Source organism: Pongo pygmaeus, chromosome 20 (assembly GCF_028885625.2).
Source record: "Pongo pygmaeus isolate AG05252 chromosome 20, NHGRI_mPonPyg2-v2.0_pri, whole genome shotgun sequence".
NCBI classification, from domain to species: Eukaryota; Metazoa; Chordata; class Mammalia; order Primates; family Hominidae; genus Pongo; species Pongo pygmaeus.
Window position 1 is genome coordinate 7,924,430 of NC_072393.2, and position 24,021 is coordinate 7,948,450.

Below are 24,021 nucleotides of genomic sequence, written 5' to 3' on the forward strand. Positions count from 1 at the left end.
TTCCTCACTCGACCTTGACAGCCTCCCAGAGCAGCCGCCCGCTCCCACCCCCACCATCGCCTCGGCCACTCCCGCGCCAGAGAAGACACTTCAGACTCCGGAGCTGCTCTTCTGCAATTCGGTGTTTTATTCTTTCCAAATCTCAGGCTTATGCACAAGATGGAAGAGCACTGTTAAAATAAAAAATGGACCTAAAGTGGCTTGGCTGACGTGGCTAGCGGGCCACTGAGCCGCGGGTCCCGGGTCCCACCCTGCTGTGGGGGGAGTCCCTGGGGCCTCTTGGCACTGTGTGGCCTGTGTGCACCCCAGGTGACCAGGCGCCGGGACCCCTGCAGGGCAGAGCAACAGGGCAGGGGTTGGCCCTGGGGGGAGTGTCTCCAGCTCCCGCGCACCCGCAGCAGCCCGTTGTCCCCTCCCGGGCCAGCTGGTCTTGCAGCCGTCCTGGCAGAGCTGGGGGCAGAGCCCGCAGTCTTGTTCCCAGAGGTCTGGAGTTGCCGCAGGTGGTGGTGCGGTGCCTCTGTGCCTGATGACCCAGCCCGGGGCTCCCTGGCTCGGGCACTACACTCAGAGGATCTGCTCGGTGCTAGAGGCCGAGATGTCCAGGAGCCGCCAGGCCGCGTAGGGGTTGAGCTCGTCCTGGTCTCGGCAGAGCGCCCACACGTACAGCATCCGCAGCACCTCGTCCTGCAGGGTGGGGTGGGAAGGGCACTGTTGAGAGTGTTGAGGCGACCCAGGCCGCTCTGGGAGGGGCCAGGCTCTGTGGGGCAGGAGCCACCGGCATCTTCCCCAGGGGCTGGGAGCAGAGGCCAGCACAATTGCCTAGACTCAGGAACCACTCAGGCCTTGGTAAAAACAGACAGGTCTGCTGGTCTCCCACCTCCCTCAACCCCAGACTCTGGCCCAGAGGTTTCTCCACATCCCCACCCAGTCCCAGAGCTTCAGGGCTCTGAGCTGGGGTCCCTGCCAGGTGGCCACACACAGATCTTGGGGACAGGCGGTGTCGTGTGCCCGCCCCATCCCACTCCCTCACTCACCGGGTTGCCCTCCACCACCTCGCCTTTGGGGTTCCTGACCACCATCACCAGCTGTGCCTGGAAGGTGATGATCAGCACCGGCCCCTGCTCCATCATCTTGCCCATGGCTAGCTGCAGAGGGGCCGAGAGGGGGGGGTGGGCCTCAGAGGACGGGCCGGCTGCTCCCCTGGAGGTGAAACCCCTGCACCTAGGCCCTGCTGGGAGAAGGCTCCAGCACCAGGCCCAGCACCGGTCCCTCCCTGTGGGCCTTGCCTCTCAGACCAGGACCAGGCCTCCCTCGAGACCCTCCCCTTGGACAAGCCCAAGACCTCTTGGATCAGCACATGGCCCCCAGCCCCTGGCAAGGCCACCTCCTGGGCCCTGTCTGGCCATAGTTCCCACCCCCGATGGTGGCCCGGGCCCCCACTGCGAGGTGCTTACGTCGATGTTGTCAATGTCTAGGATGCGAGAATGGAATTGGAGACCCAGCGCCTTGGCCTGCTGGATGGGGTGGGCCAGCTGGCTGTAAGTCTGCAATGAGAGGCCGACACGCCTGCGTGATGCCACCCAGGGCGGGCACCATGCCACACAGAGCTGCTGCCCACACACCCTGGCGCCCGGGTGCCCTGCCGCCAGCCAGCAATGGCAGAGGCCAAGAACCCAGGTCCAAGTGGGGAGGCAGGTGCCACCCACTTACTGGCCCAGATCACACGCTTCCCTCTCCTGGGAACAACACTCTATCCAGATGACCCAATGAAAACAGGATTAATCAGCAAAGTGGGTGATTCTCTTGGAAGAAAATCCCAAATCTACTCCCAGGGCTAAGCTGGCGGCCCCTTGGCTGATCTTTAATACTTCCATATTCACCGCACTCTGAATCTTGGCCTGAGATCAAATGCCTCTTCTAGGATCTGTCCTCAGCCCGAGGCTGCCTCTGTCACTGACCAGCCCCCAGTGTCACCCTCAACCCCCCTGCGCCTGTGCCAGGCACAGGAAGCAGCCCCCGAGACACGTTTTCACTGGAGGTTTCTCTGGGCTTGGCATGAAACTATGAGAGAAAAGATGTTCCGATAGCATCTACTTTTTATGGAAATGACTGATCCGCGGAGGGGAGAGAAAAAAAAAAAACAGAGCCAATCCTACTTGTTCGGTTTCTTAAAGGTGACATTTTAAAAACACTTCTGTGGACGTGGCTGGAACTTCAGCTGTGTTTCCAGGGCACCAGCAGCTCCCTGGCAAAGCGAGTCAGCTGTGGCGTAATGGTCCCAAGGTAAAAACAAAACAAAAAACCAAAAAAAAAAAAATCCACATGGAAACTCATAAATGCCTGCTGGATTAGTCACCGTGCAGGGGAGTATTTAAAAAGAAAATCTGACATCTTCTCCTCTGCTTTTTCCAAGTTGTTTATGAGCTGGGTGCAGAATAGAATTAGCCAAGAAAGATTCTGGATCGCTTAATACGAAGAAGCCGGGGGAAAGAAACACACAGGTCGGGGAGTGAATAGGGTGAGATGAGGTGGCCTGAGGAGATGGGAGCTGGGAGCCCCACAGGGATGGACTCAGGCAGGGACAGGGAGGCTGCCAGGGATGGGGCAGACAGCTAGACCAGACCCAAGGTACGCGGTGCTGCTGGCGGCCCCCGAACCCAAGCCTGGACTCTGAGAAGCAGTTGAGGCCTCATCAGGACACAGCTCCTTCCTGGTGTGGGAAGACTATCGATGTTTTGTTTGGATCTATGTTTCAGGATCATGTCGTGAGGACAGCTAGAGGCTCCCAGGGCCTGGGGAGGGGCACCCAGTGCCGCAACCCCATCCGCGCCCCATAGGTGGCGGCCCCAGGTCACCGATGAAAGCTCCCCCCACCCTTCCAGGGGCTGTTTGGTTACCAGGGTTACCTCTGCGGGTTCCCTCTGGCCCGGGGCCAGCACTGCCCTGGTTTCTGTGATCACACTTCATTCTCACGACCCGTGGGAGGTAAGCACAGAGACTCTGCTCTGGCCTGGGAAGTGGGGCGGGTGACACCTTCAAATCCCACTTGGCTCCCAGCCCCCCCGCCGTCATGTGGGAGACCCACACTCTCCCTGACCCCCGGCCCCAGCCTGCACCCCAGGCCACTGCAGCCACCTGAAATAGGGCAGTCGGGCCCCCAGAGACCTCATTTTACTTCATGGCTGCAATCACCTCTCCTGGGACTCTCCTTCCATAAATTATTATTATTATTATTATTATTTTTTTATTTTTATTTTTTTTAAAGACAGTCTCGCTCTGTCACCCAGGCTGGAGTGCAGTGGCGTAATCTTGGCTCACTGCAACCTCTGCCTCCTGGGTTCAAGCGATTCTCCTGCCTCAGCCTCCCGAGTAGCTGGGACGACAGGCGCCCGCCACCAGGCCTGGCTAATTTTTGTATTTTTAGTAGAGATGGGATTTCACCACGTGGGCCAGACTGGTCTCGAACTCCTGACCTCGTGATCCACCCACCTCACCCTCCCAAAGTGCTGGGATTACAGGCATGAGCCACTGTGCCCAACCTATTATTTCCTTAGTGACAGTGTCTTGATCTGTCACCCAGGCTGGAGTGCTGTGGTGCGATGACTCACTGCAGCCTTGACTTCCTGAGCTCAAGTGATCCTCCCACCTCAGCCTCCCTAAGAGCTGGGACAACAGGTGCCTGCCACCACGCTTGGTTTTTTTTTTTTTTTTTTTTGAGACAGAATCTTGCTCTGTGCTGTCTGAACAGAGCAGCGTCTGGCTGAAGTGCAGTGACGCGACCTCGGCTCACTGCAAACTCCGCCTCCCGGATTTAAGCAATTCTACTGCCTCAGCCTCCCCAGTAGCTGGGATTACAGACGTGCACCAGCATGCCTGGCTAATTTCTTATTTTAGTAGAGATGGGGTTTCACCATGTTGCCCAGGCTGGTCTCGAACTCTTGAGCTCAGGCAATCGCCTGCCTTGGCATCCCAAAGTGCTGGGAGTACAGGCGTGAGCCACCGCGCCCTGCCACTTGGCTCATGTTAAATTTTTTTGTAGAGAGGGGATCTTACTATGTTTCCCAGGCTAGTCTTGAATGCCTGGGCTGAAGCAACCTCCCGCCTTGGGCTGCTGGGATTGAAGGCATGGGCCACCGCGCCCAGACCTCACCTAAATTATTTTAAGATTGGAGGAGAAAAAAAGGCCCAGTAAAATTGGCAACTTTGTGATCTCTCACGGGCCCAGCGGACACCCCCAACCAGCCATCTCTTAGACACCAGCCCAGAGAAGGATTCTCCCTAACAAAGTTTACAGTCTGGGAGCAAAGGACTGGCAGGTGACCCGGTGTCCAGCCTGAGAGCCCAGATGTGTCACACGCTGGGGAACGGAAGGTGGCGGGGGGGATGTCAGGCTCTCGGAGGATGAGACGTGAGGATTCCCCCACCAGGAGCCCAGGTCCTGCCTGTTGGGAGCTACCCCAACGGAGCCACCGAAGTGGAACTTCTCCATGGTGATTTTTTAGGCCTTAAAAAAAAAAAAAAGGAAGTACTCACGGCTTCATAGCACCAGTCTTTGAGAATGTCAAGCTCTCCAGAAATCATGGCCTAAAAAGGAAGGGAAAATAAGCACCAGAACGAGAGTGGGCTTTTCAGGCAGCAGACGAGGTCCTGGGAACATTCTCCAGTGGTGCGGGGTGGGGAGTTTCCTCAGACACCCCCGGCTGCCACCTGTGGGGCGCGGGTGGAGCTGTGGCACTGGGTGTCCCTCCCCAGGCCTATCCCTGCTGGTGTCAGTGCCTGGCTCTGGCCTGGACACAGGCGGAGGGCAGCCTGTGGGCGACCACCCAGGAGGCACCCCACAGGGGGACTCCCCTGGAACCTGGTGGAGGAAGAGAAAGGTGGCTGGGGACCCAGCTTTCAGCCTGGTCAGGAATCCAAGCCAGGGAGATGAGGACCCACACTCCGGCTCCCGCAGTGAGCCCATATCCTCTGTCCCCCCAGGGGACCACGTTTCGGACTGCAAGGCCCACCACAGGACCGGCTGCCTCCTAACTGCTGGGGGCAGCGAGAGGGAGGGGTGGGCTGCAGGGGGCATGCCTGGGCTGGGAGCTGCTTCCACGGATCCCGGAGCCTGGACCAGATCCGATGAGGGGGAGGGAGGCGCCTGGAGCGGGGAGAAGAGCGGGAAGGAGCCGGATGCTGGTGGTGAAAGCTGTGAGCGGCAGGGGGCGGGTGGCCAGAACACTCGGCACCCATCACCCATCCCGGAAGGCACTGCGGTGCTCAGGCTGCTGTTTTGGGGCATGGCGCCCATCCGCACCGCCTCCCAGCCCTGCCTGAAGTGGCGGGAAGGATACAGGAAACTGGAGGAGGAAGAGGACGTTGGGCGGAGGCTGGCGGGGCCAAGGATGGACAGTCCCATGAAGGGCCTTCCAGAGGCCTAGCCCAACTGGGCCGAGGGTGTCCAGGCTCCTCCTGCATCCTGGGGGCTGCAGAGAGGCAGAGGCAGCAGGGAAGACAGGAGGCCACCAACCTGTAGGGGGCAGGCTGCAGCATGACCTTGAGCAAGATACCCTCATCTGTAAGACCAACGAGGGTCTGGTTGCCAGGGACAGCACCGTGAGGGAACCCCCTCGGCTGCAGCTCTGGGTCAGACGTGGCTTGGGGCCAGCTCTGATGTCTGAGGACAGACACCCACTTCTCCCAAGGGGTGAGGGGCTCCAGGCACCTGAGACAATCCCTAGCCTCCAGCAGCGGCTCCCAGCAACCTCAAAGGAACAACAGCCTCAGGCAGGAGGAGTGAGGGAAACGGCACCTGGAGGCACCGGTAAGGCCCAGGAATGGCTTCGGGCACAGCTCGTGGGGCAGCTGCAGCCGGGCAGGAGCCCATGTACAACCAGCCTCCTCAGAAAACAGCCTCGGCAGCGAAGTTCCCTGGCAGCACCCAGGGTGCCGGCTGGGGCGGGGGAGGTGGTGGAGCCAGGACCTGCCGCCTGGGAGGGGTCCTGGGGGTGTGGCACCCACCTCCAGGACATTGGGGATGATGTCGTTCTCGCACTGTTTCAGAAACCGGTCCTTGTCAAAGGCCGGGTCCACCCGGAGGATCTCCGTGAGCACCTCCGACATCTCTGTCTTGGAGAACAGGCCCCCTGCAGGGAGCAGAGCCGGGAGTTCGGGGGGAGGGCTGGGGACCCCGCCCCACCACCAGCCTGCGAGGTCCAGGGATGACTCACTCACCCAGCAAGTCGGTGACCTTGTCCGTAAGGGCCCGGGATGCCCGGATGAACGCGTTGTCGCTTTCGTCATACTTCATCTTCATCTCGAAGAACCCTGTGGAAGACGGGGCAGGTGCTGGAGGAGAAGGGGCCCCTTCCAGAAACACAACCCTCCCTCACAGCTTCCAGGGTCTCCCTGTGGCCCCTGCGGGATCCACCCTGACACAGGTGGGGTCAGGGAGGGGACGGCTGTGGACCTGCATCCTCATCTGTGCTTGGGGACTGCTGCCTGCCCACCTACCTGGCCAGGCGCAGAGGCCCCTCAGCTGCGGCCCTAGCGGGGCTGTATAAGTTATGGGCCGCCACCCCGCTGGCTGTTGCTTTCACTACAAAGGAAACACAGGCCTCTAGCAGTCCTCACAGGACAAGGGACAGGGGCCTGCGGCTCGTTTTGGGGCCCTGACTGTGCTTATGAGGGAGCACCTGGCTTCTGACGGCAGAATCTACAGCCGCACCATCATGTGACCACAAAGAAGTGACCGGCCCACTCCGACTCCGATCTCCCTCTCTATAAAACGGGGCTGTCTTGCGCCCAATGCAGGGGATCACCCCTGCGCTCCACCGACTGCCCGGGACGCGGTCACCTGCCCTCCGAGACACCCTCACTCACGGTTAAACACCACGTTGTTCTCCTTGAAGTCCTTCCACTGCTGGTACCACTTGGAGTCCTTGTGCAGCACGACCCCCAGGGCCTCCCTGGGGAAGAGGGTGGGCCCTGGGGTGAGCGGCGGTGCCGGGGCCACCCTGTGCCCTCCTGCTGCTGCAGGCAGGGGGCAGCAGAGGACAGCGGGCAGCTGAGACCTCAAACCTAGGGGCTCTGAGGACCCCGCCCTCACTTCTTACCCTCAAATTCGAGGGAGCCGGGAACCTTGGGCAGAAGGCAAACTCAAGAAACGGACTCAGGAGGGAACCATTGGTGGGCTCCCGAAATAGACAGCAGTGAAAGCTGCCCAAAATGGGGGCAGCGAGGGCCACGGGCTGGTACCTACTCGTTTGGCTCAAACACTTTCTCCTCCTTGAACTTATCTCCCGCAAACTCCGTTCTCTTCCGGAGTCGCTGGGGCCTCCGGTAGGGCCCGGTCTGTCCCAGAACGCTGTCGTCAATTTCCTTCTTCACAGACTCCACCCCCTGTGAGGGAGGCACAGCGGGGCTGGGGTGGGTGTCTGGGTTCGGCCGCCCCAGGCTGCACGCCCTGGCCCAGGACTGGGCTCACCTGGGAGAGGGCTCTGAAGGCCGCCATCCTGCCCAGCTTCTCCCCACCTTTGGATACCGACTCGGCCGACTGCTTGGCCGTCTTGGCTGCTTCCTCCACGCCCTCCTTGATTTTCCGGCCGAGATCACTTTTACTGACTTCGTGAAGACTCTACTGAGACAGACACAGAGAGGGGGCGTTGGCACCGGCCCCGGGGGTGGTTGGGGGGCGCAGGAGGAATGAATTCCTGCCGGAGAGAAGGGCAGATCTGGCTCCCCGAGGCCAGCAGAGGCCTTCTGTGCTCCTGTGGTGCGCGGAACCCCCAGAGCCATAAGCACACCGCCACGGCTTCCGGGATGCTGGCCCCTGGGCTCTGGGTGAGACGCAGGGTCCACCGGCCCCTCTCCAAAATGGGCAGGAGTCCTCTGGAGACCCGGGAACTGCCTGGCAGCAAGGATTCCCAAGGAGGGGACCCCGGGGAAAGAAGGGCGGTGAGGGCGCCCCATGCTGGGCAAAGCTGGACAGAACAGGCAACCAAGGAGAGCCCGCAGCACCCCAGGAATCCTCACTCCCGCCTCTACCCTCGGGAGGGGGTGGAAGGGGCCCCTCCCCTCCTATTTTTAGGGAGGAAAAACATTTTCATGTTCTCCTCGAGTCCTGGCTAGCAGCACTTACTGCTGCCGACTTACTGGGTCAACGGTCATGTAAGGTTGCCAGTCTGACCTCACCCTGCGTGTGCTGGGAACTCCTGAAACCTTCTCGAGGGTGGTAGCACGCCCCATGCCACCCACTGCTGCCAAGCCACCCCCACCCAGGAGCTGACACTTCCTCCAGCCTCCAGCGGCCGGGGGACTTCGACGGCCCCAGCGGCTCCAGGCGGGCGTGGGACTGTTACCTCCTTCACGGTGCCCGTCAGCTCCCCAAGCTTCTTCCGTAGCACCTCACTCGTCCGCACGGTTTCTGACTCGATGGTTTTCTAGGTAAAGAGCGTTGTGTCCTTTTTTTCCTTTTTTTTTTTTTTTTTGAGACGATGTCTCACTCCGTTGCCCAGGCTGGAGTGCAGTGGCACGATCTCGGCTCACTGCAACTTCCTCCTCCCAGGTTCAAGCGATTTTCCTGCCCCAGCCTCCCGAGTAGCTGGGACTACAGGGCCCACCAACATGCCTGGCTAATTTTTGTATTTTCAGTAGAGACAGGGTTTTACCACGTTGGCCAGGCTGGTCTCAAACTTCTGACCTCAAGTGATCCACCCGCCTCGGCCTCGCGAAGTGCTGGGATTACAGGTGTGAGCCACTGTGCCTGGCCAACGGTGTGTCTTTAAGTCTGTATGTTCTGACACGGCAGTGACATTTCTCTTACAGCCAAAGGTCCAAGAAGCATCTTCTCCGCAGCCCCTCCCTCCCCGCACCTGCCAGCACGTGCTGCCTCCAGGGCCCCGGCTGCCCACGTGGCTTGGATTGAGGGTCTCAGCAGCGGTAAGCTCCTTGCCCAGAAGGCTGGCAGATTTGGGTCCCCGCTTGGCAGCTACCTCCTGGGAACAGGAGGCCCAGCCTTCGCCTTTCACCGGGTGGTAGGAGGTGGCCTTGCCTGTCATCACTGTGCCCCTCATCCAGCCTCCAGCCGCCACAGCTTGGTCTTATGTCTCCCGCCCCATCCATCCCACTCCTAACTCAGCCTGCTGTGTCTTCAGATGACCCCTGCATTAATGATAAAGAGGAGCTGTAGTCCCAGCTCTTTGGGAAGCTGAGATGGGAGGATCGCTTGAGCCCAGGGAGTTCGAGACCAGCACAGGCAACATGGTGAGACCCTGTCTCTAGAAATATAAAAAAATTAGCCAGGCGTGGTATCCCATGCCTTTAGTCACAGCTACTCAGGAGGCTGAGGTGGGAGAATCACCTGAACATGGGAAGGTCAAGACTGCAGTGAGCTGTGATCACACCACTGCACTCCAGCCAGGGTGACAGAGCAAGACCCTGTCTCAAAAAACTAAACTAGGCTGGGCACGGTGGCTCATGCCTGTAATCCCAGCACTCTGGGAGACCAAGGCAGATGGATCACCTGAGGTCAGGAGTTCAACACCAGCCTGGCCAAACTGATGAAACCCCGTCTCTACTAAAAATACAAAAATTAGCCCGGCGTGGTGGTGGGCGCCTGTAATTCCAGCTATTCAGGAGGCTGAGGCAGGAGAATCGCTTGAACCCAGGGAGGTGGAGGTTGCAGTGAGCCGAGATCGCACCACTGCACTCCAGCCTGGCTGACAGAGCAAGACTCCATCTCAAAGGAGAAAAACAAAAAACAAACAAAAAAACACAAATGAAACCAAACCAAACCAAAATCCAAGGGACCCATGGCAGGTACCTGCATCTCTGAGGCTCAGCTGCTCACTGGTAAGATGGGGACACTGTACCTGCCTCGCAGGGCCCTTACAAATAAAGGAATGCAGAGCCATTCCCAGAAGCCAGGGCTTGGCAGCTGCTCAAGAAGAGAAGTGACAATTAATAATCACAGGCTGGGAGCAGTGGCTCACACCTGTAATCCTAGCACTTTGGGAAGCTGAGACGGGCAGATCACTTGAAGCCAGGAGTTTGAGACCAGCCTGGCCAACATGGTGAAACCCCGTCTCTACAAAAAGAAATACAGGGCTGGGCGCCGTGGCTTACGCCTGTAATCTCAGCACTTTGGGAGGCCAAGGCAGGTGGATCATTTGAAGTCAGGAGTTCAAGGCCAGCCTGGCCAACATGGTGAAACCCTGTCTTTACTAAAAATACAAAAATTAGCTGGGCAGTAGTGGTGTGTGTCTGTAATCCCAGCTGCTCGGGAGGCTGAGGCAGGAGAATCGCTTGAGCCTAGGAGGCAGAGGTTGTGTTAAGCCAAAATCATACTACTGCACTCCAGCCTGGGCAACAGAGTAAGACTCTGCTTCAAACAACAACAACAAAAAATCAGCTGGGTGTGGTGGCGGGCGCCTGTAATCCCAGCTATCCGGGAGGCTGAGGCAGGAGAATCACTTGAACCCAGGAGCTGGAGGTTGCAGTGAGCCAAGATCACACCACTGCACTCCAGCCTGAGTGACAGAGCAAGACTCCATGTCATAAAATAAAATAAAATAAAATAAAATAAAATAAAATAAAACAAAATAAAATGCCAGCACCATCACCCAGTTTCCACCAGGCTCCACTCAGAGGGCTACGGCTGGGAGCTCTCAGGAGCGCTACATCCCATAGCTGGTGTGCATGCGTTGCCTGGGGGCCTGTGAAGCTGCGGGTGCTGGCCTGGCAGTTTGGGAGGGTGTGAGCCTCTGCATTGCTCATCCACTCCCAGGAGCAGCCAGTGCTGCTGGTCTGGGGACCATGCTTCAAGCTGCACAGAACGCTGCATGGTCTCATGGCAGAACCCAGAGGCCTGGAGACCCGCACCTGTCCCCTGGCTCCCCCTCATTAGTGCATTAGAGCAGTGACCTCACTTCCTCACGAGCCACCCTGCCCCCAACCGTCCAGCCCTGAGCTCCTCTGGCTGTCCCTGGCCTTGGAAACAAACGTCAACCAAGAAGGGTAAGAAGCAAAGGGGCCCAACGCAGTGGCTCACGTCTGTAATCCCAGCACTTTGGAAGGCTGAGGCGGGCAGATCACTTGAGGTCAGGAGTTTGAGACCAGCCTGGCCAACATGGTGAAACCTCGTCACTACTAAAAATACAAAAATTAGCTGGGCATGGTGGCGCGTGCCTGTAAACCCAGCTACTCGGGAGGCTGAGGCAGGGGAATCACTTGAACCTGGGAGGTGGAGGTTGCAGTGAACCAAGATCGCGCCACTACACTCCAGCCTGGGCGGGGAAAAAAAAGCAGCAAAGAAACTCACGTATTTCCTTCTGGCCTCCTGGAGCACATCTGATTCTTCTAGCCTTCTGGCCTCATCACGGAATTTTTTTATACTTTCTTTCATTTCTTTGTTTTTGGCTAATTCTTGTTTGACATTATCTAGCAAGCCGGACAGAAAGCCTTTTCTGTTTCCAGAAGAATATGATTTGGACTAGAAAGAATGTACAAGAAAAAAATTTAAAGAACATAGTAGAACATAGAATGAAATGCCCCACAGAGGGACTCTGAGGGATTTTTTTAAATGTTCTCTTTTCTGTTGATATACATTTAATGTTGATTAGCTATCTCTTTTATAATAATAATAAAAGACAAAGAAACAGCAGGTGATAAAAGTGTGGTATATCCAGACAACAGAATATTATTCAGTGCTGAAAAAAAATGAGCTCTCAGCCACTTTAGGAGGCTGAGGAGGGAGAATTGCTTGAGGCCATGAGTTTTGAGACCAACGTGGGCAACATAGCACCCGATTTAAAAAACAGGCCAGGCGCGGTAGTTCACGCCTGTAATCCCAGTACTTTGGGAGGCTGAGGCGGGCAGATCACCTGAGGTCAGGAGTTCGAGACCAGCCTGGCCAAAATGGTGAAACCTGGTCTCTACTAAAAATGCAAAAGTTAGCCGGGCATGGTGGTGTGTGCCTTTAGTCCCAGCTACTCGGAAGGCTGAGGCACAAGAATTGCTTGAACCCGGGAGGAAGAGGCTGCAGTGAGCCAAGATTATGCCACTGCACTCCAGTCGGGGTGACACAGCGAGACTCCATCTCAAATAAAATAAAATAAAATAAAATAATTTAAAAAACAAGAAATACGCTCTCAAGCTGTGAAAAGACACAGAGGAACTTTAAATGTATGTTGCACTAAGTGAAAGAAGCCAATCTGAAAAGGCTACATACTGTCTGATTCCAACTATAGAACATTCTGGAAAAGGCAAAACTAAGGGGACAGTAAAAGATCAGTGGTTGCCAGGGGTTGGCAGGAAGAGGGTGAGACGAGTAGGGGGAACACAGAAAAATGTTAGGGCAGTGAAACTACTCTTATGATACTGTAATCACAGAGAATGTATACCACCAAGAGGGAACCGGAAGGTAAACCATGCATTTATTAATAATAATGTATCAACATCCAGTCAATTGTAACAGATGCGCCACACTAATGCAGGATGTGAAGAATAGAAAACTGTGTGCTGGATGGGAGAGGAGGCGCATGGCAACTCTTTGGACTTTCTGTTGGATTTTTCTGTAAACCTAAAACTGCTCAAAAAGATAAAGCCTTGTAAAAGCAAAACAAGGCTGGGTGCGGTGGCTCACACCTGTAATCTCAGCACTTTGGGAGGCCAAGGTGGGCGGATCACTTGAGGTCTGGAGTTCCAGACCAGCCTGACCAACATAGTGAAACCCTGTCTCTACTAAAAATACAAAAATTAGCTGGGCGTGGCGGTGGGTGCCTGTAATGCCAGCTACTCAGGAGGCTGAGGCAGAAGAATCACTTGAACCCAGGAGCCGGAGGTTGCAGTGAGCCAAGATTGTGCCACTGCACTCCAGCCTGGGTGATGGAATGAGACTCCATCTCAAAAAAAAAAGGCTGGGCACAGTGGCTCATATCTGTAATCCTAGCACTTTGGGAGACTGAGGTGGGCAGATCACTTGAGGCCAGGAGTCCGAGACAAGTCTGGCCAACATGGTGAAACCTTGTCTCTATTAAAAATACAAAAATTAGCCAGGTGTGGTGCGTGACTGTAGTCCCAGCTAATGAGGAGGCAGAAGCAGGAGAATTGCTTGAACGCGGGAGGTGGAGGTTGCAGTGAGCCGATATCTCGCCCCTGCACTCCAGCCTGGGCGACAGAGTGAGACTCTGTTTCAAAAAAACAACAACAGAGAAACAGTTTAATGAATGATCATACAATAATCCAATCAGGGGGAAGGGGCCGCCTGTGGTCAACTTTTCCACAGCTGTGTTGGGTATACCAGCTCCAGGTGGGATCCCCCTCCCTGGCTCCTGTCAAGCTACAAGAGAAAGCTGCATCCAGCCTGGTGCTCAGGCCCCATGGAGTCACACACCTGTGGTCCCAGCTACTCAGAAGGCTGAGGTGAGAGGATCGCTTAAGCCCAAGAGTTCAAGGCTGCAGTGAGCCGTGACAGCGCCACTGCACCCCAGCCTGGGCCACAGTGAGACCCTATCTTAAAAAAAAAAAAAAAAAAAAAAAAAAAAGCCCAGTGCTGCTCCCCAGGACAGGTGGCCAGGCCTCCTGTCAGCAGGCTGCAGTCCCATTCAGATGCCACTCTGGCCAGCCTTTCTCCAGGGGAAGCCTAGGTTCTAAGTAAGATCATCCGGGATCACACAACCTTATGGCAGCCCTACCAGAGACTCTTGGGCTACAAACCATGGGAATGAGTGTGTGGCGGGGGACTAGACAAGAAAGGGAAAGAGTCACAGGTCCTGTCCCACACCCACGATGGCCCCAGGACAGGACTGGAGAGGCAGGTAGCTGCCTGCAAGGAGGCAGTTGAGCTGAGGCTCTGGGCGCACAGAGAGAGAGGGAGGGATACAGAATGTACACGCTGCCCGAATGTACAGGTCTGGGGAAGGGAGTCAGGTTTTGGGCTTCTGTCCTCACGATGCTGAGACACCAACAGAAGCACAGTTGAAGAGGAATGACCAGGAGAAACTGAGGTCTGGTTGTGACAAGGTGACTCTGTACCAATGATCAAAGGTCTATCTTCCAGAAAAGGAAATAGCCATGCTTGGTGAGGTACCCACAGGCAGAGGTCACAGGGAAGCAGAATTCAGTTCAATACAGGGGTCTCTTCCAAGCATTACAGCCAACATAAGGGCTATTCTGACAGCACCTTATCCCCTTACGACATCAAGCAAGAGGCAGGTCAAGTGTTTCTGGGACCGAGAAGGCCAGGCACGCTGGGATCTGTCATTCTGAAGGCCCCGGACACAGAAGGCCCACCACTGAGATGGTGTGAGCCACCTCCACAGCCCCACCACTCCCTCCTGCCAATGGGATCTGAATTTTCGGGACTCCCCTGTGTCTGCTGGCCTGAGCATCCTGAGTCACTCACCAGCAGCTCTCCGCCTGGCCGGCGCATCTGATAGGTCGACCCATGGGGTAGATTGTGGCTGGAAAGAAATGGGATTCCACTGCCGAGGCACCTCTAATTGGGGAGAGAGAAGAGAAAGATCCATTCTAACAAGAGGCTGACTGAGAAGTAAGCAGACCACACACAAAACAGCAGGGTCACCTGTGACTCGCTGGCCATTTTTTTTTTTTTTTGAGACGGAGTCTCAGGCTGGAGTGCAGTGGTGCAATCTCAGCTCACTGCAACCTCTGCCTCCCGGGTTCAAGCGATTCTCCTGCCTCAGTCTCCCAAGTAGCTGGAATTACAGGTATGCACCATCACATCCGGCTAATATTTGTATTTTTAGGAGAGAAGGGGTTTTGACATGTTGGCCAGGCTGGTCTCGAACTCCTGACCTCAGGTGATCCACCCCTCCCCCGGTTTTGCAAAGTGCTGGGATTACAGGCATGAGCCACCACACCTGGCCTCATTGGCCAATTCTTATCTTATGCCTGACGCATGCCGGGCGCTCTGTAATCTTCCCAAAGTCTGAGAAGCAAGTAGAAGCTGGTGGAAAGAGAAAATGCTGTGTCTGTACCTCCAGGGCCTACATCTATCCTCGTGCCCTTGAAACTGGAGGAAAACGGACAGGTCCCAGGAAATGCCAACCCATGCGGGGAAGAAGGCTAAATGTACCAGTACAATTGAATCCCTTAGTCTGAAAGTAGGCACTCTAAGTTTCTATGCTAGTGCCAAGCAGTCTTCTCTTGCGAGCCCACCCCATTTCTGCCAGCCTCCAAAGATGAGAGAACTGGATTTTCAGACACAAACATCGATAATGTGTTGCCCCAGGGACAACTCTGGAATAAAGCTACAATGTCCCCCTCAAGGGTTGGGCTATAAACAGAGTAATTTAGGGGAGTCGCTCTGGACAAAGACTGGGCTGACCTCATGTAAAAGGTACTTGCTGGCCGGGCGCGGTGGCTCACGCCTGTAATCCCAACACGCTGGGAGGCTGAGGCGGGAGGATCACCCAGTCAGGAGTTTGCGATCAGCCTGGCCAACATGGTGAAATCCCGTCTCTACCAAAAATACAAAAATTAGCCGGGCGTGGTGGCGCACACCTGCAGTCCCAGCTACTAGGGAGGCTGAGGCAGAAGTATTGCTTAAACCCGGGAGGTGGAGGGTGCAGTGAGCCGAGATCGTGCCTTAAGTTCTGTGCAGGCACTGAGCTGGTGGCTCATGCCTGTAATCCCGATACTTTGGGAGGCTGAGGCGGAACGATCGTTTGAGCTCAGGAGTTTGAGACCAGCCTGGGCAGCATAGCTAGACCCTGCCTCCACAAAAAATTGGGGGGGAATTTGTGCAGGTCCTGTTCAACTCGGCACCCTGTCACCCAGCACAGAACCTGGCGTGTTGATGTCAGAAGACCAGGTACAACTTCTCCACCATTTCCACATTTCCTGGGCCGTTTTTCTCTCTGTTCTCTGCCTCCTACCTCTGAGAACCCTATGCAACATCCCAAACTTACACAGGTGCCTACTATCTCCTGTATTTACTTGAGGATAACTTTTTTTTTTTTTTTTTTTTTGAGACGGAGTCTCCCTCTGTCGCCCAGGCTGGAGTAAAGTGGGAGGATCTCGGCTCACTGCAACCTCCGCCTCCCGGGTTCAAATGATTCTCCTGCCTCAGCCTCCCAAGTAATTGGGATTACAGGAGCACGCCACCATGCCCAGCTAATTTTTTTGTATTTTTAGTAGAGATGGGCTTTTAGTAGAGACGGGATTTCACCATGTTGGCCAGTGGATCTCGAACTCCTGACCTCAGATGATCCACCTGAGGCTGAGGCAGGAGAATCGCTTGAACCCGGGAGGCAGAAGTTGCAGTGAGCCGAAATCGCGCCATTGCACTCCAGACTGGGCGACAAGAGCGAAACTCTGTCTCAAAAAAAAAAAAAAAAAGAAAGAAAGAAAAGAAAAAAGAAGAAACGAAGAGCACGAGCAATATGAAGTACTACTTTCTGAGTGCGCCTTACACGTCTTGACTCCCACTGCCCTGTGGACCCAACAGCCTGCCAGGGCGCGAACCACCTCTCGCACATCCACAATGAACGTTAGAAGAAACGAGACAAGAAATGCTGTCGGTAGAGAACCTGGCATTTAACCGCGAGCTGTGAATTCCACGTTTTTTTGCCTTCCCCTCTACTTTTTTCCACGGGACGCCGCCGCCCCGGCTACCATTCACTCTCCTGTATACGTGGAGTCTGATCAGAGGGCGAAGGGTGATCAGCTTCCTCCCAGGCTCCGCGCATCGCCGCCCCCTGCCCGGTAAGCTCGGTCCCCGCCCTCAGGCCACGCTCTGTGCCCCCTGTCCTGGCCTCTGCTACCCAAAGATCCAACCCCAAGCTTTCTACGGAGCCCAAGCAAGGGTCGCGAAGGCCAAGGGTCTGAGAAGAAAGCCTTGGTGGCCGAAGGCCCAGAAGACCCCTAAGCGCGCCCTGCCAGCGCCGCACCGCCGCTCACCCGTGGACAGCGGCACCAGCCACCCCGCAGCGCCGCCGCCGCCATGTTAGAGAATCGTGTGACCTTCTCGCGGCGCGGCCCGGTTGCGTCATCCGCCGCTTCGGCCTAGAGCGGCGCAAGCCTGAGAAAAGCCGGTCCGGGAGCGGGGTTTCGGGGAGGGAGAGCCCTCCGATTGGGTCTGTCATAGGGGCGGGGCATTAAAAGGGTAGGGAATTCCTAGAGAGCTTGACCTCTGATAGGGCAGTGTTTTGGAAGGACGGGGCCCGTGACTGGATGTGGCCCGGGGGAGGGCACGCCTGGGAGGGTCAGATCTGTGATTGGGCGCGACTGAGAGGGGGCGGAGCCCAGGGGCGTGGATTCCGTCACCTGCGGTGATTCGGCTATAGAACGCGCCGGGCGCTGGTGGCAGGTGGTACAGGCACGTGGATCCACCGACCACAAGGACGGATTCGATTAGATTCTGATTGACCGGCGGACCAGCTCCAGAGTAATTGTCTATGGCTGTCACTGCAATGACTGATTGATTGACAATGGCTGAGAGACCAGCAAGTGAGTCGCTCCGAGAAAGCGAAGGAGCCCACTCTTGTGCGGTGCTTTGGGAAGACGCCTGTTGGTTTTGACCCCGAATAAGAGGAGGAAGCTGAGAGCAGGCTGACTGTGGTCCAGTCCTACTTCGATTCCGTGTGAATTGACACCCTGACCTGAAGAAGCCCAGGCCTTTGTCATTTCAGCACCCCAGATACTATTTTCCATTCGAAGAATGCCGCCACCAAGTGGCGGTATTTTAACGTGGCCATGCAATCCGGGGATGAGGAGGAGGGTTGGTCCCCTGGGGGAGCTAATGTATGTTGCTGTTGCTGTCTTATTGGATCCTTTTTTTTTTTTTTTTTTTTTTTTTTAGAGCCAGAGCCTTGCTCTGTCACCCAGGCTAGAGTGCAGTGTCGTGATCTAGCTCACTGCAGCCTCCAGTTCCCAAGCTCAAGCGATCCTCCTGCCTCAGCCTCTGAGTCACTGGGATTACAGGCGTGAGCTACCGCACCCGGTCTTTTTGCATTATTAACCTGTGATATGGGTTTATGGGACTTCATTATTTCAAAGGGAGGCAGCTTGGCCCCGGAGGCTTCTGCGCTGGATACACTTCTGTTCTCCATCTCAGGAGCTCCCCCTCGAGGTGGGGGTAAGAGATGAGGGCTTCCACTCTGGCTTTGTTGGAGATGTCTTGATGCCAAGAGGAGCAACCTAGTTAAGCGGTTGGTGTACACAGGTGTGTTGCTGAGAATAAGGTCTGGGCTGGAAATATGGATTCTTAGTTGTGGTTGAAAGTACGGAGTTTGGCTGGGCACGGTGGCTCATGCCTATAATCCCAGCACTTTGGGACACTGAGGCGGGAGGATCTCTCCAGCCCAAGAGTTTGAGACCAGTCTGGGCAACATAGTGAAGACCTCTTCTTTACAACAAATACAACACATTAGCTTGGCGTGGTAGTACGTTCTTGTAGTCCCAGCTACTCAGGAGGCTGAAATGGGAGGATCGTTGAGGCCCAGGAAGTTAAGGCTATAGTGAGCTGTGATCGTGCCACTACACTACACTACACTACACTACCTGGGCAACAGAGAGAGACCTTGTGTCAACAAAAAAAAAAAAAAAAAAGAAGAAGAAAGAGAGAGAGAGAAAGGAAAGAAAGAAAACTACAGCATTGGACACCCAGAGGCAGTGTGTCATATAAGCATGTCAAAGACCCAAAGATAAAGTGGAGATAGAAGACTCCTTTAAGCCAGGATCCGTGGCTCAGTCCTATTATCCCAGCAACTCAGGAGTCTGATGCAGGAGCATCATTTGAGCCCAGGAGTTACAGACCAGTCTGGGCAACATAACGAGACCCCATCTCTACAAAAATAAAAAAATAAGCCAAGCATGGTGTCTCTCACCTGGAATTCCAGCTACTCAGGAGGCTGAGGTGGGAGGATCACTTGAGCCCATTAGTTAGAGGCTGCAGTGAGCTATGATCACGCCACTGCACTCCACCCTGGGTGACAGCATGAGACCTCCATCTCTTTTTGTTGTTGTTGTTTTGAGACAGAGTCTCGGTCTGTCGCCCAGGCTGGAGTACAGTGGCACGATCTTGGCTCACTGCAAGCTCCGCCTCCCGGGTTCACACCATTCTCCTGCCTTAGCCTCCCAAGTAGCTGGGACTACACGCGCCCGCCACCACACCCGGCTAATTTTTTGTATTTTTAGTAGAGACAGGGTTTCACCATGTTAGCCAGGATGGTCTCGATCTCCTGACCTCGTGATCCGCTTGCCTCGGCCTCCCAAAGTGCTGGGATTACAGGTGTGAGCCACCACGCCCGGCCGTTTTTTTTTTTGAGACGGAGTTTTGCTCTTGTTGCACAAGCTGGAGTGCAATGGTGTGATCTTGGCTCACCGCAGCCCTCTGCTTCCCAGGTTCAAGTGATTCTCCTGCCTCAGCCTCCCGAGTAGCTGGGATTACAGGCATGCACCACCACGCCCAGGTAATTTTGTGTTTTTAGTAGAGACGGGGTTTCTCCATATTGGTCAGGCTGGTCTCGAACTCCCGAACCTCAGGTGATCCTCCCGCCTCAGCCTCCCAAAGTGCTGGGATTACAGGTGTGAGCCACCATGCCCACTCAAGACCTCCATTTCTAAAAAACAATTTTGTTATTGTTGTTGTTGTTGTTTTGAGACTGAGTCTCACTCTGTCGCCCAGGCTGGAGTGCAGTGGGGTGATCTTGGCTCACTGTAAGCTCCGCCTCCCGGGTTCACGCCATTCTCCTGCCTCAGCCTCCCGAGTAGCTGGGACTACAGGCGCCTGCCACCACGGCCGGCTAATTTTTGTATTTTTAGTAGAGATGGGGTTTCACCATCTTGGCCGTGCTGGTTTTGAGTCCTGACCTCGTGATCCACCCGCCTCAGCCTCCCAAAGTGCTGGGATTACAGGCATGTGCCACTGCGCCCAGCACTGTGGGAGGCCGAGATGGGCAAATCATAAAGTCAGGGGATCAAGACCATCCTGGCTAACATGGTGAACCCTCATCTCTACTAAAAATACAAAAAATTAGCTGGGCATGGTGGCATGTGCCTGTAGTCCCAACTACTTGGGAAGCTGAGGCAGGAGAATCGCTTGGACCCGGGAGGCGGAGGTTACAGTGAGCTGAGATCGCACCACTGCACTACAGCCTGGGCAACAGAGCAAGACTCCATCAAAAAAAAAAAAAAAAAAAAAAGGAAGACAATCTGGAGGAACTTGGAGAAGGCAGATGGAAACAGCAGAGGCGAGTGCTGCACAGTTCAGGCAAGGCAAGGACAGAAATGTAGCCACCGCCATTGCATTTTGCAATATGCAGGTCATTGGTGAGATAAGCAAGGGGGGTTTTGATTGAGTAGTGGGCCTGGGAGCCAGATTTCAATGAGTGGAGATGGTTTTACGAGGCGTGCTGGAGCCAGCTTGCACTGACTCGCAAGAGCCAGCCGGCACATCTTCGAGAATTCAAAGCCTCTTGTTAAACACGGCCAATGTGTAAACAATTAATTGTATAAACTTAAGATCAAATAGATTATATTAGAACAAAAGTAATAAATACGCAAAATTCATCACTTCCTAATTATGCTGCTACATGTTACTACTATCTGTGCTCTTGAAGGTTTTTGTTTTTGTTTTGAGACAGAGTCTCACTCTATCGCCTGGGTAGGAGTGCAGTGGCGCCAGCACGGCTCACTGTAGCCTTGACCCAGGCTCAAGTGATCCTCCCACCTCAGCCTCCCAAGTAGCTGGGACTACAGACATGCACCATCATGCCCGGCTGATTTTTGTATTTTTTTTTGTAGAGACAGGGTCTCTCTATGTTGCACGGGCTGGTCTCGAACTCCTGGGCTCAAGCGATCCTCCCACTTTGACCTCCCAAAGTGCTGGGATGACCAGCACAAGCCACAGAGCCTGGCTACTTTTTAAAATTTTTTGTAGAGACAGGCTGGGCGCAGTGGCTCACACCTATAATCCCAGCACTTTGGGAGGCCGAGGTGGGTGGATCACTTTAGGCCAGGAGTTTGAGACCAGCCCAGCCAATATGGTGAAACCCCGTCTCTATTAAAAATACAAAAATTAGCCAGATGTGGTGGTGCATGCCTGTAATCCCAGCTACTCAGGAGGGAGGCTGAGGCAGGAGAATTGCTTGAACCTGGGAGGCGGAGGTTGCAGTGAGCCAAGATTGCACCACTGCATTCTAGCCTGAGTGACAGAGCGAGACTCTGTCTCAAATAAATAAATAAATAAATAATCTTTTTGTAGAGACGGAGTCTTGCTATGTTGCCTAGGCTGGTCTCCAACTCCTGGGCTCACTCGATCCTCCCACCTCGGCCTCCCAAAGTGCTGGAGTTACAGGCATGAGCCACTGCACCTGGCTGATCTTGGGGTCATTTACATATATGATGTCTGCGTGCCGGAAATACTATATTATGTGAGTCACTGCATTGTGTACCAGTTCTGTTTGATGGTGCCATCTTTGTAGCTTGAAATTGCCTACAAGCAGATCAGCCACAAGTGGTGGGAGTATTTACACCACAGGAATTGGCAAACATTCCAAGTCAGGAGCTCTTTGGTTGGTTTGTTTCTCTGGTGAGCCAGTTATTACACATTTCACCAGCACAGCAGTGGTTGAGAATACAGGGACACAGAACACAGACTCTTCCCAGGAATATTCACTGTGCACAGAAGGTGAAATGATGGCAGCTGGAAGAACATATGGGAAGGAGCGAGAGTGCTTTGTTTGTTTTCCCCAACTTTTTATTTTGCAAAATTTCAAAGCTACAAAAAAAAAAAATTGCAAGAATAGTATACGGGGCTGGGCGCGGTGGCTCACACCTGTAATCTCTGCACTTTGGGAGGCCGAGGTGGGCGGATCATCTATGTTCAGGAGTTCGAGACCAGCCTAGCCAACATGGTGAAACTGCGTCTCTACTAAAAAAAAAAAAAAAAAAATACAAAAATTAGCTGGGCATGGTGGCGCACATCTGTAACCCAGCCACTCGGGAGGCTGAGGCAGAAGAATCGTTTGAGCCCAGGAGGTGGAGGTTGCAGTGACCCAGGATTGTGCCACTGCTCTCCAGCCTGGGTGACAGAGTGAGACTCCGTCTCAAAAAAATTTTTAAAATATTGGCTAGGCGCAGTGGCTCGTGCCTGTAATCCCAGCACTTTGGGAGGCTGAGGCGGGCGGATCACCAGGTCAGGAGATCGAGACCATCCTGGCTAACACGGTGAAACTCTGTCTCTACTAAAAATACAAAAATTAGCTGGGTGTGGCGGTGGGCGCCTGTAGTCCCAGCTACTCGGGAGGCTGAGGCAGGAGAATGGCGTGAACCCGGGAGGCGGAGCTTGCAGTGAGCCGAGATTGCGCCACTGCACTCCAGCCTGGGCGACAGAGCAAGACTTCGTCTCAAAAAAAAAAAAAACAAATTCAAATATTATAAAAAATAATAAAAATAAAAAATCTAGGATATAATGCATTTTCACTTATTGCATTTGGTTGTCATATCTCTTACAGTTGCCTTTAATCTGCAGACGTTTCCTCCATATATATATATTTAGGGACAGAGTCTTGCTCTGTCACCAAGGCTGGAGTGCAGTGGTATGATCATAGCTCACTGCAGCCTCAACTTCCTGGGCTCAAGCGATCCTCCCGCCTCAGCCTCCCAAGTAGCTGGGACCACAGGCATGCGCCCCAAAGCCCAATTAATTTTTAATTTAATTAATTTATTTTGCAGACTGGGTATCACTCTGTCACCGAGGCTGGAGTGCAGTGGCTTGATCTTGGCTCACTGCAACCTCTGCCTCCAGGGCTCAAGCAATCCTCCCACCTCAGCCTCCCAAGTAGCTGGGACCATGGGCACATGCCACTTTGGCCTGGCTTATTTTTGTATTTTTTGGTAGAAACTGGGTCTCACCATGTTTCCCAGACTGGTCTCGAACTCCTGGACTCAAGGGATCCTCCTGCCTTGGCCTCCCAAAGTGCTGGGATTACAGGTATGAGCACTGTGCCTGGCCTAATTTTTGTATTTTTTGTAGAGATGGGGTTTCGCCACGTTACCCAGGCTGATCTGAAAATCCTGGCTTCAAGTAATCCGCCCACCTCAGCCTCCCAAAGTACGGGGATTACAGGCGTGAGCCACCGCGTCCGGCCAGGAGTTGATTGTTTTTGTTTTTTGTTTTTTTTGTTGTTGTTATTTTTACTTATTTATTTTTTTGAGACGTTGTCTCGCTCTGTCACCCAGGCTGCAGTGCAGTGGCACAATCTCAGCTCACTGCAGCCTTCATCTCCTGGGTTCAAGTGATTCTCCTGCCTCAGCCTCCCAAGTATCTCGGATTACAGGTGTGCACCACCATGCCCGGCTAACTTTTGTATTTTTAGTAGAGGTCGGCTTTCCCATGCTGGTCACGCTGGTCTCGAACTCCTGACCTCAAGTAATCCAACTGTCTCAGCCTCCCAAAGTGCTGGGATTACAAGCATGAACCACCGCGCCCGGCAAGGAGTTGACTGTAACTGCAGAAGCCTGAGCGTGTTTTCATGCTGAACTGGTGGAGAGGAAGGAGTAGAGGAGATGGAATAGGGCTGGGGTGCCCCAGGGAGCAGTGTGTCCATGCCTGTTTCTCTGGGAGGGAGTGGAGAGAGAAGAGGGCAGTGGCTGGGAAGTTTGCTCCTGGCCCATAAGGATGTACAAGGAGTGTGCATTTCACTTTCTGCTTTGCTCCCGCCTGGGAGGAGAGGGTGGGGAGAGAACCCAAGCCTTGTGGAAAGGGGCAGGGCAGTGGGCTGGTGCAGGCAGGAGGATGCTCTTCTGGGAGCCCCAGGCAATCACTTGGAGACCTGACCATCATGTTTTTTTGTTTCATTTTGTTTTGTTTTGAGACAGAGTCTCGCCCTGTCGCCCGGCTGGAGTGCAGTGGCGTGATCTCGGCACACTGCAACCTCCACCTCCCCAGTTCAAGCGATTCTCCTGACTCAGCCTCCTGAGTAGCTGGAATTACAGGTGCCCACCACCATGCCTGACTAATTTTGTTTGTTTGTTTTTGAGATGGAGTCTTGCCTTGTTGCCCAGGCTGGA

General features: G+C 54.5%; 1 protein-coding gene across 2 annotated transcripts; it reads right to left on the reverse strand.

The window, feature by feature from the left end:
- Window positions 1-104: 104 nt before the first annotated feature.
- TIMM44 (translocase of inner mitochondrial membrane 44) lies at window positions 105-17,112 on the reverse strand. Of its 2 annotated transcripts, XM_054462120.2 has the most exons (13): window positions 16,906-17,112; window positions 14,387-14,479; window positions 11,303-11,473; window positions 8,343-8,423; window positions 7,469-7,618; window positions 7,244-7,383; window positions 6,865-6,950; window positions 6,217-6,309; window positions 6,004-6,128; window positions 4,534-4,584; window positions 1,455-1,544; window positions 1,035-1,145; window positions 105-684 (listed from the first exon to the last, which is right to left on the reverse strand). In XM_054462120.2, the coding sequence occupies exons 1-13, from the start codon at window positions 16,948-16,950 to the stop codon at window positions 565-567; spliced, it is 1,356 nt and encodes a 451-aa protein (XP_054318095.1). In that variant the 5' UTR covers window positions 16,951-17,112; the 3' UTR covers window positions 105-564. The 2 variants fall into 2 exon arrangements, with proteins under 2 accessions (XP_054318095.1, XP_054318097.1); XM_054462122.2 differs by lacking the exon at window positions 14,387-14,479 and having other exon boundaries at window positions 16,906-17,079.
- Window positions 17,113-24,021: the final 6,909 nt, after the last annotated feature.